General features: G+C 43.9%; 1 protein-coding gene and 1 long non-coding RNA gene across 2 annotated transcripts in view; one reads left to right on the forward strand and one right to left on the reverse strand.

Moving 5' to 3' along the window:
• LOC123502403 overlaps nt 1-17,500 on the reverse strand; it is a 140,211-nt gene that overhangs the window by 102,356 nt on the left and 20,355 nt on the right. Inside the window, exon 2 of the long non-coding RNA XR_006674021.1 lies at nt 4,411-4,414. This is a non-coding gene — a long non-coding RNA (uncharacterized LOC123502403). The remainder of the gene's footprint in view (nt 1-4,410; nt 4,415-17,500) is intronic.
• Nucleotides 13,082-17,500, forward strand: part of LOC123502385 — a 12,083-nt gene continuing 7,664 nt past the window's right edge. The window contains exon 1 of the mRNA XM_045251574.1: nt 13,082-13,473. Coding sequence (XP_045107509.1) covers nt 13,358-13,473 — 116 coding nt within the window. The 5' untranslated portion in view covers nt 13,082-13,357. The remainder of the gene's footprint in view (nt 13,474-17,500) is intronic.

Below are 17,500 nucleotides of genomic sequence, written 5' to 3' on the forward strand. Positions count from 1 at the left end.
TAAAGAAAACCTAACATTAAGTGAATAGCCTTATAAATACCTTTAATAGACGAAGATTAGGCAGTGTGGTGAAGGCTTGCACGGTTTCTCATACTGATTGCCTCTTGGTGCTCCTTGAAAACTGTCGGTAATATAGCAACACTTCACTTTATTTGTGTGTGTGTGTGTGTGTGTGTGTGTGTGTGTGTGTGTGTGTGTGTGTGTGTGTGTGTGTGTCTGGGTGTGGTGTGTGCATGGGTCAGTATAGCCCACCGCCACAACTGTGTTCACCACCACCACCGCTAAGAGACTACTGCCGTAGCAAAAGGTTATCTGTGAAGTCAGGACGCATGTATATATGTTTATGATAACTATCTGTCACTAAATCTCTTATTAATGAGACGCTATGCTTATACAAATACCACATGTCGATTTATTGGTTATTGTGACATCTTCCTCTTCGTTATCGTGTCCAGCTTTTGTTATTTGTCAAAGCAGGAAATATTAAATTGTATCTTGTTGTACAGCGAGTGTTGGCAAATCCGCGAGGCAATAAACAAGGTGCTTAAAAGGCAGACTGTACTATTTTTCTCATTCTCCATTTCTACCGCCTGATATACGAGTATTTCTGACAATAAACCAGGGTGACAGGATACTAAGTAGAGCAATATAGACTTTTTCTATCTACATACACATCTATATTATTATTTATATACGAATTCATTGACTCATCTATCTGCCTGCCTATCCATCTATCTGTTTGTTTGCCCAACTGTCTATTTACATATCTATCAACCCATCAAATTACCCGCTTATCCATCTATCTTCACACAAGCATATAAATACCACTAAACCACCACCACCACCACCACCACCACAACCACTGCCAGTTCCCGCATCTGCCCATTCAGTCAGTTAGCCAAATAGTCAGTCAGCCAGATAGTCAGTCATTTAGTTAGTATTTTCATTCATTTAATCAGTCAGTCAGTCAGTCAGTCAGAAAGTCAGTCCAAATGTCAGTCAGTCAGTGAATCTATTAGTTAGACAGGCAATCTATCCATCAATCCGTCAATCTTTCAGCCACTCAATCAATCAATATTCACGATGCAAAACAAGCAAACACACCATCACCAACAATCACCACCACCACCACCAATACACAGCACACTGACATCATCACCACCAACACTTTCTAAAGGTGTGTACACACTTACTGAATTTCCACGCATCGTTTCATCGTTGCGTATCACCTTATAATGCGTTACCGTGCAACAGGGTATTGTACCCATTTTTGCCTATCCGCGTGGTGTATCATCGTTGAGTGATGCAACAGTGTCATTCAGTTTGTTCCTGACCGTAGATATGAGTGCAAATGTGCAGTTGTCTGTGGCCACGTTTAGTTTTATTCATGAACATCAAATCAATAAAAGGAAAAATGAATGACGGAGTTGGTGGGTGTCTACACTATGTATGTGTAATGAAACAATACTGTGTTGACTGACTTGAAATTCCAGCATGTGACGGAACTGTATCAAAACGTGACAAGGATACACACAACTGATTTTGAGTTTGTCTGCAATTGGGGTCAAAATTGCAAAAAATATTCATGCCCGTCCACGACAACACTGAACATGCAACTGGACGATCCCACGCTCCTTGTCACACACACACACACACACACACACACACACACACACACACACACACACGAAGGTTGGTGAGTTGTGTATCATTCCTTTGAGATGACGCCAAAATACCGAAAAATGGCGGATGGAACCCGTTGCGTAACTTTGTGTCATATTTTGACACGCAACGGTGAAGCACTATCCTGTCAACACTGCTACGCAACGGTGATCCGATACGTGGAAATGCAACAAGTGTGTACACGCCTTAATTAAAACACAAACAATATTCATACACAGTGTTACACCCGCAACCCCGACCGCCGCCCCTCCACCGCTCCTCTGGTCCCGCGGCACGCAGGGTGGCCAGCCAGACAGCCGAGGTGACTCTGGGCGGCGGACTAACCTTCCTTCAAGACGTGTTTGTGTCCGTGGTGGAGGAATGAACTGATGGTGGTAGTGGTGGTAGTGGAGGACAGGATTCAGAGTGAGTGAGTGAGTGAGTGAATAAGTGAGTGAGAAAGAGGACAGGAAAGAATAGAAGAAAGAGGAAAAATAAGAATATCTTATCAGAGCACAACATTTTCTCTCTCTCCCCCACCCCAGGTCTCGTGTCTGGTGATGAAATGGACGTCTGGTCAGTGGTGGTGGTGGTGGTCAGTTGCCAAATGAAAATATTCTACGTCACCAGCTCCACCTTGAAAAGTCGCTCCAGTTTGGTCATTACCACAGACTGATGGAAAGTTTGAAGTTAATTTGGGCAGCATGACGTTATGAGGATAATGAATATAATGATGTAAGAGCTGGAGAACCACTGATGAGAGAAGAGAGGCGAGAACTGAAGTGACAGGAAGCAGCACTTCCTGCTTGCGTCACGTGAGCGTATTGCGCGCTGGTTGGGCACGTGGTAAGAACCCAGTGAGCATGGCGGGAACTTAGTGAGCGTGGCGGGAGCCTGATCACATGCGTGTTATGACCGTAGTTAAACCCGATTGGACACAATGATATCGTAGCGATATCAAGGGACGTACGCAGTAAAGGCTTGGTAGATACGTAGCAGTGGAGGGATTTCGCAATTCCATCACGTCTCCACTACGTCCTCAAAAATTTTATGAACGTGTTGAGAACCTGCTGCGCGTAGTAAGGACCGCCTCTGGTGTGATGGGGCCTTGACACGGAGAGTTTATCCCTGTCAGTGACGCACACCAAACTTGTCTCAGGGGCCTCGCTCGTCTCCTCTCCACCTCCCCCTCCCCCGCTGTTCCCCACACTCTCATCACTCGCCTTTTAAATCTCATTGATGTTTACTTGATTGATTGATAAGTTTATTGTTATAGCAGTGTATACACCATCGAACTGTTGTCAATTTACGTATGAATGAACCTAACAAATTACCAGCTTATGTATCTATCTATCTACACACAAGCATGTAGATATCTCCACCAGCACCGCCAACACCCACACCTGCCCACCTTCGCCATCATGAACGGCAGTGTGTCAGTTTACACAATACTACTAGTATTTCCATGCCACTATATTGTAGCATCATATCACCTCAGACGCTGGTCAACAAGACGAGACACAGCAAGGAGACCAGACCAGACCAGACGACACGAGAGAGAGAGAGAGAGAGAGAGAGAGAGAGAGAGAGAGAGAGAGAGAGAGAGAGAGAGAGAGAGAGAGAGAGAGAGAGAGAGAGAGACGAGAATCACGATACACACACACACACACACACACACACACACACACACACACACACACACACACAAAGCTATGGGCGGCGTCAACAGCTCCACACCCACTGCCGCCCATATTTGTCCCGCCCATGCATGCTCACGCCCAAGCTTCCCCAGTCAGCCCATACGCCTCCGCAGCCGCCCTCACTATATAATGAAGTGACTCAAGACACACAGATCCACGTGTTCCGGAGAAAACTGACGTCTGGCAGGCGAGGAGAGAGAGAGAGAGAGAGAGAGAGAGAGAGAGAGAGAGAGAGAGAGAGAGAGAGAGAGAGATAAGGGTGTTTACTAGAAGTGTCAGGAGGCGGCGTGTAACTCTTACAAAGAGTGTCTCCATCTTGTGGTGGTGATTGATGCACTACATAAAGCAGAGTTCAGTGTAATTATCTTCCAGCAGTCCACCTCGCCATGCCCTCTTGTGTTTCTTGTTAAAGCAGGCACCACCCTCCCACGCATTATAACTACCATACGCCTAATTAACTACCTTACCGCTAACTGTCCACATGTGACTCCTTCAATGCACGACACACCTTCCTAGTACAGCCTGTCAACCCCGTCACTGTCCCATCACCGTCCCATCACTAATGACACTGTGGCACCATTAATTAACTACCCTTCTCTATCCACTCACTCCCACACGTCACGTCACCCCTTCAGTGCATTATTATACAGCTTTCTATTAAATTATCCGCCCCATTACCGTCCCATCACTGTCTCATCATGTTTGTTACCTCCACTCTATTAATAGACTCACCCTCTCACTGAGCAGGTGGAGCTGGTGGACTAGGTGGGGCAAGTGGGGCGGTCACCGTGTTCCCAGGTCTCGTGTCTGGTGAGGAAGAGGACGTCTGGTCACTGGCGGCGGTGGTGGTGGTGGACGTGGTGGGAGTTGCCAAATGGAAATATTCTACGTCACCAGATCCACCTTGAAAAGCCGCAAAAAGATCGCCAAATCATTGTTGTACATGCTACAAATGTTCCTAGACGAAGTAATTGGCTTGATTAACACACAGGCTAATCAGTATAGGGCCCCGTTGACCGTTTATCCCTCCGAGTGACGCAGAGCAAACCTGTCTCGGGAGTCTCGATCGCCACCCTCTAATCACTCGCCTTTTAAATCCGATTGATGTTTAATTGATTGATTGATAAGTTTATTGTTGTAGCAGTGTATACACCATCGAAATGTTGTTCATTTCCCTATGAATGAACCTATCAAATTACCAAGTTATCTATCTATCTATCTACACACAAGCATGTAAATATCTTCTCCAGCACCGCCAACACCCACACCTGCCCACCTTCGCCATCATGAACGGGAGTGTGTCAGTTTACACATTACTACTAGTATTTCCATGCAACTATATTGTGGCATTATATCACCTCAGACGCTGTGGCGCCATGCAACAAATTGTTCACTAATTTCGCTTCACTTGCAAACCAGATATTGTTTTGCATCTCTTTCAACTGATAGGAAAACAAGTCGATACATTATGCATTTTATTATATCAAGAGATATTGTGTTGCCATTAGAAATATATAGGAGTATCATTCACAAGATATCGTCATATCAGTAGGTATGAAAAATAAATACAAGTAACAAAAACTGCACCACGTTACAAGACACTGGCCAGACACTTAAATTAAGTATTGCATTGAAAGACTCACAAAACATCATCTCGGGAAACACGTAACAATACCTTTGTGCTTCACAACAGGAAGGATGAGTGATGAGCAGAGGAATCGTGACCCAAGAGGTTACCTTCCTCTCTTAGTCTACACTCTCCTTTCTTAAATACTATATACATATGTACACCGTACACTCCTATTACAATGCTATGCATAACTTCTAAATATTACCGTTTTCTGCTGGTGTAGATAAGGCATTGCAAAAAACCATACCCGCTACATATCTACAACTGTCTACAAATTCTACAAATTTATCAACCCAATCTACAAATGGTCAATGAAATACACTACACCAGTGATGAAGATCTGTGGCCAACCTTCAGAACTTCATTGGTACGTCTCCAAGAATCACCCTTTTCTTCTCCCTCTTCCTTTTTTCCTCCTCTTGTTCCTTTGGCAACACCGGCAGTAGTAGCAGTCTGGTGTCCGTTGTATGTCATGCACGCTCACTCCAAAAACTTGCCTCACTTCTTTGGCGTTAGTAGTACTGAATCCTGGAACAAGAGATGGAACAATATTGTAATGGCGTCCTCCTCAATGCCTGTTGTCTTGTAGTACAGAGGGTTGAGGAAGGTATTGTGGATGATGTAACGATAAGTATGGTATATTAAGGAGAGCCAAGGTGGATCGGGTTTGCGTGGGTGGCTCTGTAGGCCTAAGGAGGAAAACTGCCGTACCAAACGCATAATTAATACGAGCGGAGGAACTTTATGAGTAGGGATTTTGGAATGTTGTGCATGGTAGAAATATTAGTGTTAGCATGAAGTGTACTACAACATGTATAAGGAGGAATAGAGTAAGGAAGGCAGCGTATTTAACATTGCGTGAATTGGCACGCGGGGCAGTAGATTTGAGTGGGGGCAGGAAAGGACGCGATCTCGGATGAAGGGAGTGAGTGGCACTCTCTACTCGGACATATGTGGGGTGTGGACGCGTCACGGTGAGCGAGGGTCTCTGATCAGGTGGGTAATGTGATCAGGGCAGTGGAATTTCGTGTTAATATAATCGAGGGTGTCATTATGTGGAGTTAAGTCGTGTATTCAAGTGAGGAGAGTGTGTTTCTCTGTTGTTGGTTAAGAGTGCCGCGTCACTTTCATCGTTTTTTGTTCGAATGTACTTTACTTTATTTGAAATATATGTAAAATTGACTTGGAAGAGAGTTTTCCTTCAATGAAAATCCCAGCCCGTGTGGTACAATGATAACACGTCGACGAATGATGAGTGATGAGCAGAGGACTTGTGTCCCGAGAGGTTTTTTTTTCATGTAGGAAGAGCGCCAGCCAAGGGCAAGAAACAAAGAAAAGAAAAAAAAAAAAAAAGGCCCACTTGAGTGCTGGCTCTCTAAAAAGTGGAAAAGCGTCAGCCAAAACAAGGGAGGAAATGCCTCGATATCTCTCTCTTCAAAGAAGACAAGTCGCAAGAATTCAGAAATACAGATGCAGGTAGGGAGTTCCAGATTGTACAAATGAAAAGGATGAATGATTGAGAGTACTGGTTAACTCTTGCGTTGGGAAGTTGGACACAATAGGGATGAGAAGAAAGCCTTGTAAAGCGAGGCCGCAGGACGAGGGGAGGCATAAAGATAGCAAGATCTGTAGAACAGTTAGCATGAAAATAACGATAAAAGAGAAGGAGATTCAACATTTCGGCGGTGAAAAGAGGCTGAATTAGTTAGTCAGAGGAGGGGAATACCAAAACAATTGTTCAGTTTACTGTCCATATCAATTTGGAACACTGCCGAACCTGTTATAATGGTCAACAATTTGAAATCATTGAACCTAGCTTTGTCAAATCCCCTTGGATACTGCCAACATGAAAAACCTCATAGTACCAATAAACGCACTTACAATTCACTACAAGCACACAGTATGCACCAATACTGACACCACACCACAAAACACACCATACACAACTGACACACACACAAACAACTTAAATCACTCAAAACTAACCCAAAACACCCTGCAACACCTCAAAATATAAAAAGCTCACCCAAAACACATTACAGACACCCAAGTTACCAATATCATCCCTAGATACACACACACACACACACACACACACACACACACACACACACACACACACACACACACACAGAGAGAGAGAGAGAGAGAGAGAGAGAGAGAGAGAGAGAGAGAGAGAGAGAGAGAGAGAGAGAGAGAGAGAGAGAGAGAGAGAGAGAGAGAGAGAGAGAGAGAGAGAGAGAGAGAGCAAACAAATCTTAACAAACAAAAACAACAACAACAACAAAAAACCACAATTTCCTTTACTCCTATATCCAGGGCAGAACACGGAGACACAGGCTTGCCCGACTTTAGTGAACAGCGGCGGGCAGTCAGTGTGGTGCAAGGTGTAGGTAATCTGCGCCGTGAATTGACCGCCCACAGCCTCCGCCACGTCCACCTCATTCTGCCTGTCGTCACCTGGGAACGAAGCGGGTAATCAATGATAAAGGACACTTGTTATAAGGGCCCACTGACACTGAGCTAGCCTGTTGAGGGCCTCAAAACATACTCAAAAATCCTTGTATAGGCCCAATTCACTCTTACACACACCCACGACAAACCACACATACCCAAACCCTCTTAAAATCTCAATAACATTCCAGAACACACTAAGAAAACACAGAACAGGTTAAAATACCTCCAAACTCACTAGAAACACCCAATATTTAATTAAATATCCCCCACACACACCCAAAAGACCACTAAACCCCCCACCACTTATAACACTCATAATAATACCAAATCCCACTCAGAACACCAACCAATCCTCAAAGTTCTCCCAAACCACACTCAAAACATACTAATACACTTACCTAAATATTACACCTTGGCTTCTTCTACTATTCCACCTTTATTTCTCATTTTTTCTTCATTCTTCTCCATTATTACTCCTTCTTCTTCCTCCTCCTCCTTCCATCCACACGTCTGAGCCTAGAAACACATCAAAACACTAGATATTAGGCAAAATATTTAGGAAAAGGAGGGTGACTTAAGTATTATGGCTTTGCTGCTGCTCCTCTTCCTCCTCCATTTCTCCTCTCTTCCTCTTTATCCTCCTTTATTTCAACTTTCTTCCTCTTTCTGCTACAATTATCTAAACATCTGAACCTAGAAACCCACGAAAACACGTAGAAATCACTAGATATTAGGCAAAATATCGACGAACTGTGGATTTGGAAAATTGGCGCCAGCCACTACCTGGGTGGGCTGTGGTCATCCGAGAGAGAACGGGAACGGGGCTGACTCGGCTAAATTACGTAAATCATTTCATTTCAAAATGACTTTTACAAAAACGAAGCCACGGCCAAATGCTTGTTATTTTATGACGTGATAAATACTTAAACTAATTTTCAAAATATCAAAATATCTCCAGCTTAACTGGTTTTTAAAAAAGGTCTAAATTAAGTACGTTAAAAGTACAAAACATTTTAACCCATAAATCTCTTAAAACGTCCTATAAAGTCAAGCCATTTTCACTTGGCGTGTATTTTATCACATTTCAGGGAGTCTGAGCTAGCTTTCAGGGCATTCTACAGCGTGTTAGACCGAGAAGCAGAAACGTGAGCAAATAAAATAAAGAAAAATAAGAGCTTTTTACAACAGCACCAAACACCATTTCAAAGTCCACATATTTCACTCAATAGATTGATTTCACACTTAAAAGAGGACAGGCACGACTTTTGCTACCATAAAGGCCCACTTATACCTTGAAATGAAAAAGCTCAAAACTCCAAGTGGGAAATTTTGAGCGTTAAAAGCCTTTAACATACGCCATAAAACACCACTAAACGCCACATATTTACCCAGCACAGGCGCGGAACACACTTCAAACACAACGAAACATTTATAGAAACCATAAAAACATACCATGGAAGCGTAATATTAGCGTCAGGAAATATTGGAAAAAAAGTATTTGACCCAACAGGCTGGTGACGGGTGGGTGAGGGCGGGTGTAGGGTGTTGGCTAGGGGACCGTCGGGGGGGAAGCGGCCTGGAGGCAACACCGGCGGCGGGACATCCATATATAGCCTTTATCATCTCACCAAACCAAAATTAAGCCACACAGAGAAATTTTGACTAGACTAAATGAAATGTTAGACTGGTGGCTACCTTGTGACACATGTTTGGCCGAGGGTAAGTGAAGGAAACAAATATGAGAGGGTAATACAGACGCCTTGCTCTTTTATGCTCCTTATACCATTACTTGAAAATATTTGCGTACTGTTTTCACTCTCATATGTAAAGAAAACCTAACATTAAGTGAATAGCCTTATAAATACCTTTAATAGACGAAGATTAGGCAGTGTGGTGAAGGCTTGCACGGTTTCTCATACTGATTGCCTCTTGGTGCTCCTTGAAAACTGTCGGTAATATAGCAACACTTCACTTTATTTGTGTGTGTGTGTGTCTGTGTGTGTGTGTGTGTGTGTGTGTGTCTGTGGGTGTGTGTGTGTGCGTGTGTGTGTCTCTGGGTGTGGATGTGCATGGGTCAGTATAGCCCACCGCCACAACTGTGTTCACCACCACCACCGCTAAGAGACTACTGCCGTAGCAAAAGGTTATCTGTGAAGTCAGGACGCATGTATATATGTTTATGATAACTATCTGTCACTAAATCTCTTATTAATGAGACGCTATGCTTATACAAATACCACATGTCGATTTATTGGTTATTGTGACATCTTCCTCTTCGTTATCGTGTCCAGCTTTTGTTATTTGTCAAAGCAGGAAATATTAAATTGTATCTTGTTGTACAGCGAGTGTTGGCAAATCCGCGAGGCAATAAACAAGGTGCTTAAAAGGCAGACTGTACTATTTTTCTCATTCTCCATTTCTACCGCCTGATATACGAGTATTTCTGACAATAAACCAGGGTGACAGGATACTAAGTAGAGCAATATAGACTTTTTTTCTATCTACATACACATCTATATTATTATTTATATACGAATTCATTGACTCATCTATCTGCCTGCCTATCCATCTATCTGTTTGTTTGCCCAACTGTCTATTTACATATCTATCAACCCATCAAATTACCCGCTTATCCATCTATCTTCACACAAGCATATAAATACCACCACCACCACCACCACCACCACCACCACAACCACTGCCAGTTCCCGCATCTGCCCATTCAGTCAGTTAGCCAAATAGTCAGTCAGCCAGATAGTCAGTCATTTAGTTAGTATTTTATTCATTTAATCAGTCAGTCAGTCAGTCAGTCAGAAAGTCAGTCCAAATGTCAGTCAGTCAGTGAATCTATTAGTTAGACAGGCAATCTATCCATCAATCCGTCAATCTTTCAGCCACTCAATCAATCAATATTCACGATGCAAAACAAGCAAACACACCATCACCAACAATCACCACCACCACCACCAATACACAGCACACTGACATCATCACCACCAACACTTTCTAAAGGTGTGTACACACTTACTGAATTTCCACGCATCGTTTCATCGTTGCGTATCACCTTATAATGCGTTACCGTGCAACAGGGTATTGTACCCATTTTTGCCTATCCGCGTGGTGTATCATCGTTGAGTGATGCAACAGTGTCATTCAGTTTGTTCCTGACCGTAGATATGAGTGCAAATGTGCAGTTGTCTGTGGCCACGTTTAGTTTTATTCATGAACATCAAATCAATAAAAGGAAAAATGAATGACGGAGTTGGTGGGTGTCTACACTATGTATGTGTAATGAAACAATACTGTGTTGACTGACTTGAAATTCCAGCATGTGACGGAACTGTATCAAAACGTGACAAGGATACACACAACTGATTTTGAGTTTGTCTGCAATTGGGGTCAAAATTGCAAAAAATATTCATGCCCGTCCACGACAACACTGAACATGCAACTGGACGATCCCACGCTCCTTGTCACACACACACACACACACACACACACACACACACACACACACACACACACGAAGGTTGGTGAGTTGTGTATCATTCCTTTGAGATGACGCCAAAATACCGAAAAATGGCGGATGGAACCCGTTGCGTAACTTTGTGTCATATTTTGACACGCAACGGTGAAGCACTATCCTGTCAACACTGCTACGCAACGGTGATCCGATACGTGGAAATGCAACAAGTGTGTACACGCCTTAATTAAAACACAAACAATATTCATACACAGTGTTACACCCGCAACCCCGACCGCCGCCCTCCACCGCTCCTCTGGTCCCGCGGCACGCAGGGTGGCCGGCCAGACAGCCAAGGTGACTCTGGGCGGCGGACTAACCTTCCTTCAAGACGTGTTTGTGTCCGTGGTGGAGGAATGAACTGATGGTGGTAGTGGTGGTAGTGGAGGACAGGATTCAGAGTGAGTGAGTGAGTGAGTGAATAAGTGAGTGAGAAAGAGGACAGGAAAGAATAGAAGAAAGAGGAAAAATAAGAATATCTTATCAGAGCACAACATTTTCTCTCTCTCCCCCACCCCAGGTCTCGTGTCTGGTGATGAAATGGACGTCTGGTCAGTGGTGGTGGTGGTGGTCAGTTGCCAAATGAAAATATTCTACGTCACCAGCTCCACCTTGAAAAGTCGCTCCAGTTTGGTCATTACCACAGACTGATGGAAAGTTTGAAGTTAATTTGGGCAGCATGACGTTATGAGGATAATGAATATAATGATGTAAGAGCTGGAGAACCACTGATGAGAGAAGAGAGGCGAGAACTGAAGTGACAGGAAGCAGCACTTCCTGCTTGCGTCACGTGAGCGTATTGCGCGCTGGTTGGGCACGTGGTAAGAACCCAGTGAGCATGGCGGGAACTTAGTGAGCGTGGCGGGAGCCTGATCACATGCGTGTTATGACCGTAGTTAAACCCGATTGGACACAGTGATATCGTAGCGATATCAAGGGACGTACGCAGTAAAGGCTTGGTAGATACGTAGCAGTGGAGGGATTTCGCAATTCCATCACGTCTCCACTACGTCCTCAAAAATTTTATGAACGTGTTGAGAACCTGCTGCGCGTAGTAAGGACCGCCTCTGGTGTGATGGGGCCTTGACACGGAGAGTTTATCCCTGTCAGTGACGCACACCAAACTTGTCTCAGGGGCCTCGCTCGTCTCCTCTCCACCTCCCCCTCCCCCGCTGTTCCCCACACTCTCATCACTCGCCTTTTAAATCTCATTGATGTTTACTTGATTGATTGATAAGTTTATTGTTATAGCAGTGTATACACCATCGAACTGTTGTCAATTTACGTATGAATGAACCTAACAAATTACCAGCTTATGTATCTATCTATCTACACACAAGCATGTAGATATCTCCACCAGCACCGCCAACACCCACACCTGCCCACCTTCGCCATCATGAACGGCAGTGTGTCAGTTTACACAATACTACTAGTATTTCCATGCCACTATATTGTAGCATCATATCACCTCAGACGCTGGTCAACAAGACGAGACACAGCAAGGGAGACCAGACCAGAGACGAGAGAGAGAGAGAGAGAGAGAGAGAGAGAGAGAGAGAGAGAGAGAGAGAAATGACGACACACACAAACACACTTACCATTCACTTACCACACACACACACACACACACACAAAGCTATGGGCGGCGTCAACAGCTCCACACCCACTGCCGCCCACATTTGTCCCGCCCATGCATGCTCACGCCCAAGCTTCCCCAGTCAGCCCATACGCCTCCGCAGCCGCCCTCACTATATAATGAAGTGACTCAAGACACACAGATCCACGTGTTCCGGAGAAAACTGACGTCTGGCAGGCGAGGAGAGAGAGAGAGAGAGAGAGAGAGAGAGAGATAAGGGTGTTTACTAGAAGTGTCAGGTGGCGGCGTGTAACTCTTACAAAGAGTGTCTCCATCTTGTGGTGGTGATTGATGCACTACATAAAGCAGAGTTCAGTGTAATTATCTTCCAGCAGTCCACCTCGCCATGCCCTCTTGTGTTTCTTGTTAAAGCAGGCGCCAATTATAATGCTATAAAGTGCTTATACATTATTTCAAAGTGAGGTGCGCATCTTGTTATTGTGCTTCACACAGCCACTCACTCACGACCCTGCTTAAAGCCAAACAACCTCCAACCACCATCGACAAGAGTGTGGACACCTTCGCGAGGAGAGTGTGCACACTTCGCACATACACACAGCCTGCCAGGCCACGGCCTTCTCCTACAGGCCTGATGGATGTGACCTTCAGTGCGAGTAGGCCATCCGCGTCTACTGGGTGTGTCGGGAGTGTTTGGGAACTCCGCCGTGGTCTTGTTTGAAGTGGTTTTGGTGCACTCACTAGGCCTTCTGCCATGCCTTACAAGTGTTGCGTTCCTTTATGTAAAGGGAATGACAAAAGTGGGCCAAAGGTGTGCTTATTTTCATTCCCAAAAGAAGAGAAGCTTGCGCGGGCTTGGCTTCATGCTATCAAGCAAGCAGACTCATCCCCAACCAAAAGCACCAAGGTAAGTCAACTAAACCAATGTTTATTGTATACAACTAGTAGACTTTTATCCACATTATAATACAGGGTGTAACACGAGTTTCTGCGAATACTTGTAGAGGTGAAAGTACAAGTTTGTTTAGTCGTGGGGTGAAATTCAAGTGCATGTGGCGGGGTGACTGTTACACCGGCTGGGCCGGTCGGGTGTTTTATGTTATACAAACACTATATCAACTTACTCCACCTTACTGTAAGTGTGTGGCATTTTGAATATATTTTCTTAATCACAGCACAATCAAAATGTATTTACCGTCACCGTCTTAACGTGAAATTTCAAACAGCTAATTTTCTGCTAGATAGCCTCACTACCGCCTTCCTGCCAGGGGAGGTGGGTAGCCTTTTATTTTATTTGTCACTAATTACAGACATGTTAACATTGTGTAATGTTTACCGGTAAATTCGTAATCTGTAATACCACTTGTCTGATCATGGGATACTGTAACACCCACAAATTTGCAGAAATGATTGAATAACCCACTACTTTTCACCATCGAACAAACTGCATAACTGGCTATCATTTCTACAAGTTTTGGGGTACAGCAATATTCTGCAATGAGACGAGTAGTATTGACTGAGAGGTAATTTACAGATAAATCTGACACCGTGTTAGAATGTCTGTAATTACTGACAAATAAAGTAATAGGCTATACGGGGACACCTTGCCTGCCTGAGGGAGGCTAGCAGCAGATCAGCTGTTCGGAATTTCACACCAAGATTGACGGTAAATAAATCTCGATGGTACTGCATGATTTTGACAGACAAAAAATCTCTGTTCAAAGTACCACACACTTACAGTAAGGTGGACATGGTGTTTCTACCAAATAAAACAATCGCCCGTACCAGCCACACTTAGATTTCACCCCACGACTAAACAAAGCCTCAAAAGTCATATGAGTATAGAACATTTTTTACTTAGAATAACTTGTTCTTTCGCCTCCTAGAAGTATTCGCAGAAACTCGTGTTGCACCCTGTATAATGATGTGATGATATCAGTTTATCATATATTTAGTGTAGGTGAACATAGGAACCTTGGCTACTGGAGTACTACCTTAGGCTTGGTTAGGATAGGTAAGGGTAGGTTAGGGTAGGTTAGGGTAGGTAATGAAACAAATGTATTGATCAACATAAATGTTTTGAAATCAAGAACAGCTTTTATGCAAATTAATTGTTGGTAAGATAAACAGAGAAAGGTGGGCAATAACCTAACCCTAGCCTGCCCTAACCTATCTTAACCTAACCCATCTAAAGGGGTCTAAAGAGGGTGTTTTTAGCTTGCTGGTTTAAAGGGTGTTTTAGCTTGCTGGTCTAAATCTTGCTGGGGGGTTTACTTGTTGGTCTAAAGGGTGTTTTCAGCCTTGTTGGTCTAAAAGGTTTGCTGGTCTAAAGGGTATGTTTATCTTGCTGGTCTAAAGGGTATGTTTATCTTGCTGGTCTAAAATGTTTATCTTGCTGGTCTAAAGGGGATGTTTATCTTGCTGGTCTAAAGGGTATGTTTATCTTGCTGGTCTATGTTTATCTTGCTGGTCTAAAGGGATGTTTATCTTGCTGGTCTAAAGGGTATGTTTATCTTGCTGGTCTAAAGGGTATGTTTATCTTGCTGGTCTAAAGGGTATGTTTATCTTGCTGGTCTAAAGGGTATGTTTAAATCTTGCTGGTCTAAAGGGTATGTTTATCTTGCTGGTCTAAAGGGATGTTTATCTTGCTGGTCTAAAGGGTATGTTTATCTTGCTGGTCTAAAGGGTTTATGTTTATCTTGCTGGTCTAAAATGTTTATCTTGCTGGTCTAAAGGGTATGTTTATCTTGCTGGTCTAAATCTTGCTGGTCTATGTTTATCTTGCTGGTCTTATGTTTATCTTGCTGGTCTAAAGGGGATGTTTTAGCTTGCTGGTGTAAAGGGGGTGGTGGTTTAACTTGCTGGTCTAGGATGTATTTATAAATATATATATATATGTGGTATATATATATATATATATATATATATATATATATATATATATATATATATATATATATATATATATATATATATATATATATAAACGTTATCAGCACAGGTGTTGGTGTATAGGGTTTATGCTATTATTTAGCTGACTGTACTAAAAATTTTGAAATTAATAAAAAAATCTAAGTAAAATATATGGTTCAGGTAAAATAATGCAAAATATCATCATCATACGTTTATATTGTAAGACAAAAGAAAAAGATCTTCGATAAAAACAGAAATGATAGAACATTTCTGGGAAAAGAGATGAGCAGAGCGGCGCGGCGAAGGCCTAGTTGTGCTGACGTCACATATGATCCCTCAGGCCTGTATACCAAGGCCGTGGTGGAGATATTTGGGTGTCTCCTTTCACGTGTAGCCCTGTTCACCTAGCAGTGAGTAGGTACGGGATGTAAATCGAGGAGTTGTGACCTTGTTGTCCCAGTGTGTAGTGTGTGCCTGGTCTCAGGCCTATCCCAAGATCGGAAATAATGAGCTCTGAGCTCGTTCCGTAGGGTTACGTCTGGCTGTCTCGTCAGAAACTGCAGCAGATCAAACCGTGAAAACACACACGAAAAACACACACACGTGCGTACGTATACCCCACGCACACGCACGCAGACATATGTACACACACTTACACACACACACACACACACACACACACACACACACACACACACACACACACACACACACACACACACACACACACACACACACACACACACACAATGACACACACGGCCCGGTAGCTCAGTGGTTAGAGCGCTGGCTTCACAAGCCAGATGACCGGGGTACGATTCCCCGGCCGGGTGGAGATATTTGGGTGTGTCTCCTTTCACGTGTAGCCCTGTTCACCTAGCAGTGAGTAGGTACGGGATGTAAATCGAGGAGTTGTGACCTTGTTGTCCCGGTGTGTGGTGTGTGCCTGGTCTCAGACCTATCCTATGATCGGAAATAATGAGCTCTGAGCTCGTTCCGTAGGGTAACGTCTGGCTGTCTCGTCAGAGACTGCACCAGATCAAACAGTGAACAGTGAATTACACAAGCACACACACACACACACACACACACACACACACACACACACACACACACACACACACACACACACACACACTGGGCAAGCCTCTTAACCACTTCGCGCCGGATGTTAAAAAAGCCCGCCTGTATGATATACGGGTGGTAGTGCCGCGTGCCCTAGCGCGGGAAACTCATGCAAGCTTGTCATACTTGTCATCTTTGTGTATTATGCTGCTATTTTTAGTTACTATATCGCCTTCGAAGAGGAAAGTGGACGCTCTCTTCGGAGAGAGAGAGAGAGAGAGAGAGAGAGAGAGAGAGAGAGAGAGAGAGAGAGAGAGAGAGAGAGAGAGACATTTGCTAATATTTTAGACACAAGCGGGACGCATGTAGCTTATTTTTCGAGAGGAAGAGGGTGAGGAGGAGAGGAGACGGAGAGAGAGAGAGAGAGAGAGAGAGAGAGAGAGAGATTAGAAAATTTGTTGTTTTGTTTGTGTGTGTGTGTGTGTGTGTGTGTGTGTGTGTGTGTGTGTGTGTGTTTTCACGAATGTTACAAGGCGGGACGCATGTAACTTATCTTTCAAATAGAGAGAGAGAGAGAATGAGAGAGAGAGAGAGAGAGAGAGAGAGAGAGAGAGAGAGAGAGAGAGAGATGGAAACAGTCTATGCCATTGGGGAATTTTAGACACAAGGCGGGACGCATGTAGCTTATCTTTAGTGATTGGTGGAGACAAGGATGGTGGGAGGAGCACTAGGATTTGAAGGACAGCATACGGCGTGTGTAGTTGGTATCCAACACATTATACGGGACAACTGAACTGAAGAAAGCTCAGAAAAGAAATATGACGCCTACGTAGGCGTCACCGTATTGAAGGGGTTAATGTGTAGCCCTGTTCACCTAGCAGTAAATAGGTACGGGATGTAACTGGAGGAGTTGTGGCTTCGTTTTCCCGGTGTGTGGAGTGTGTTGTGGTCTCAGT

This window comes from Portunus trituberculatus, chromosome 11 (genome assembly GCF_017591435.1).
Source record: "Portunus trituberculatus isolate SZX2019 chromosome 11, ASM1759143v1, whole genome shotgun sequence".
Classification (NCBI taxonomy): domain Eukaryota; kingdom Metazoa; phylum Arthropoda; class Malacostraca; order Decapoda; family Portunidae; genus Portunus; species Portunus trituberculatus.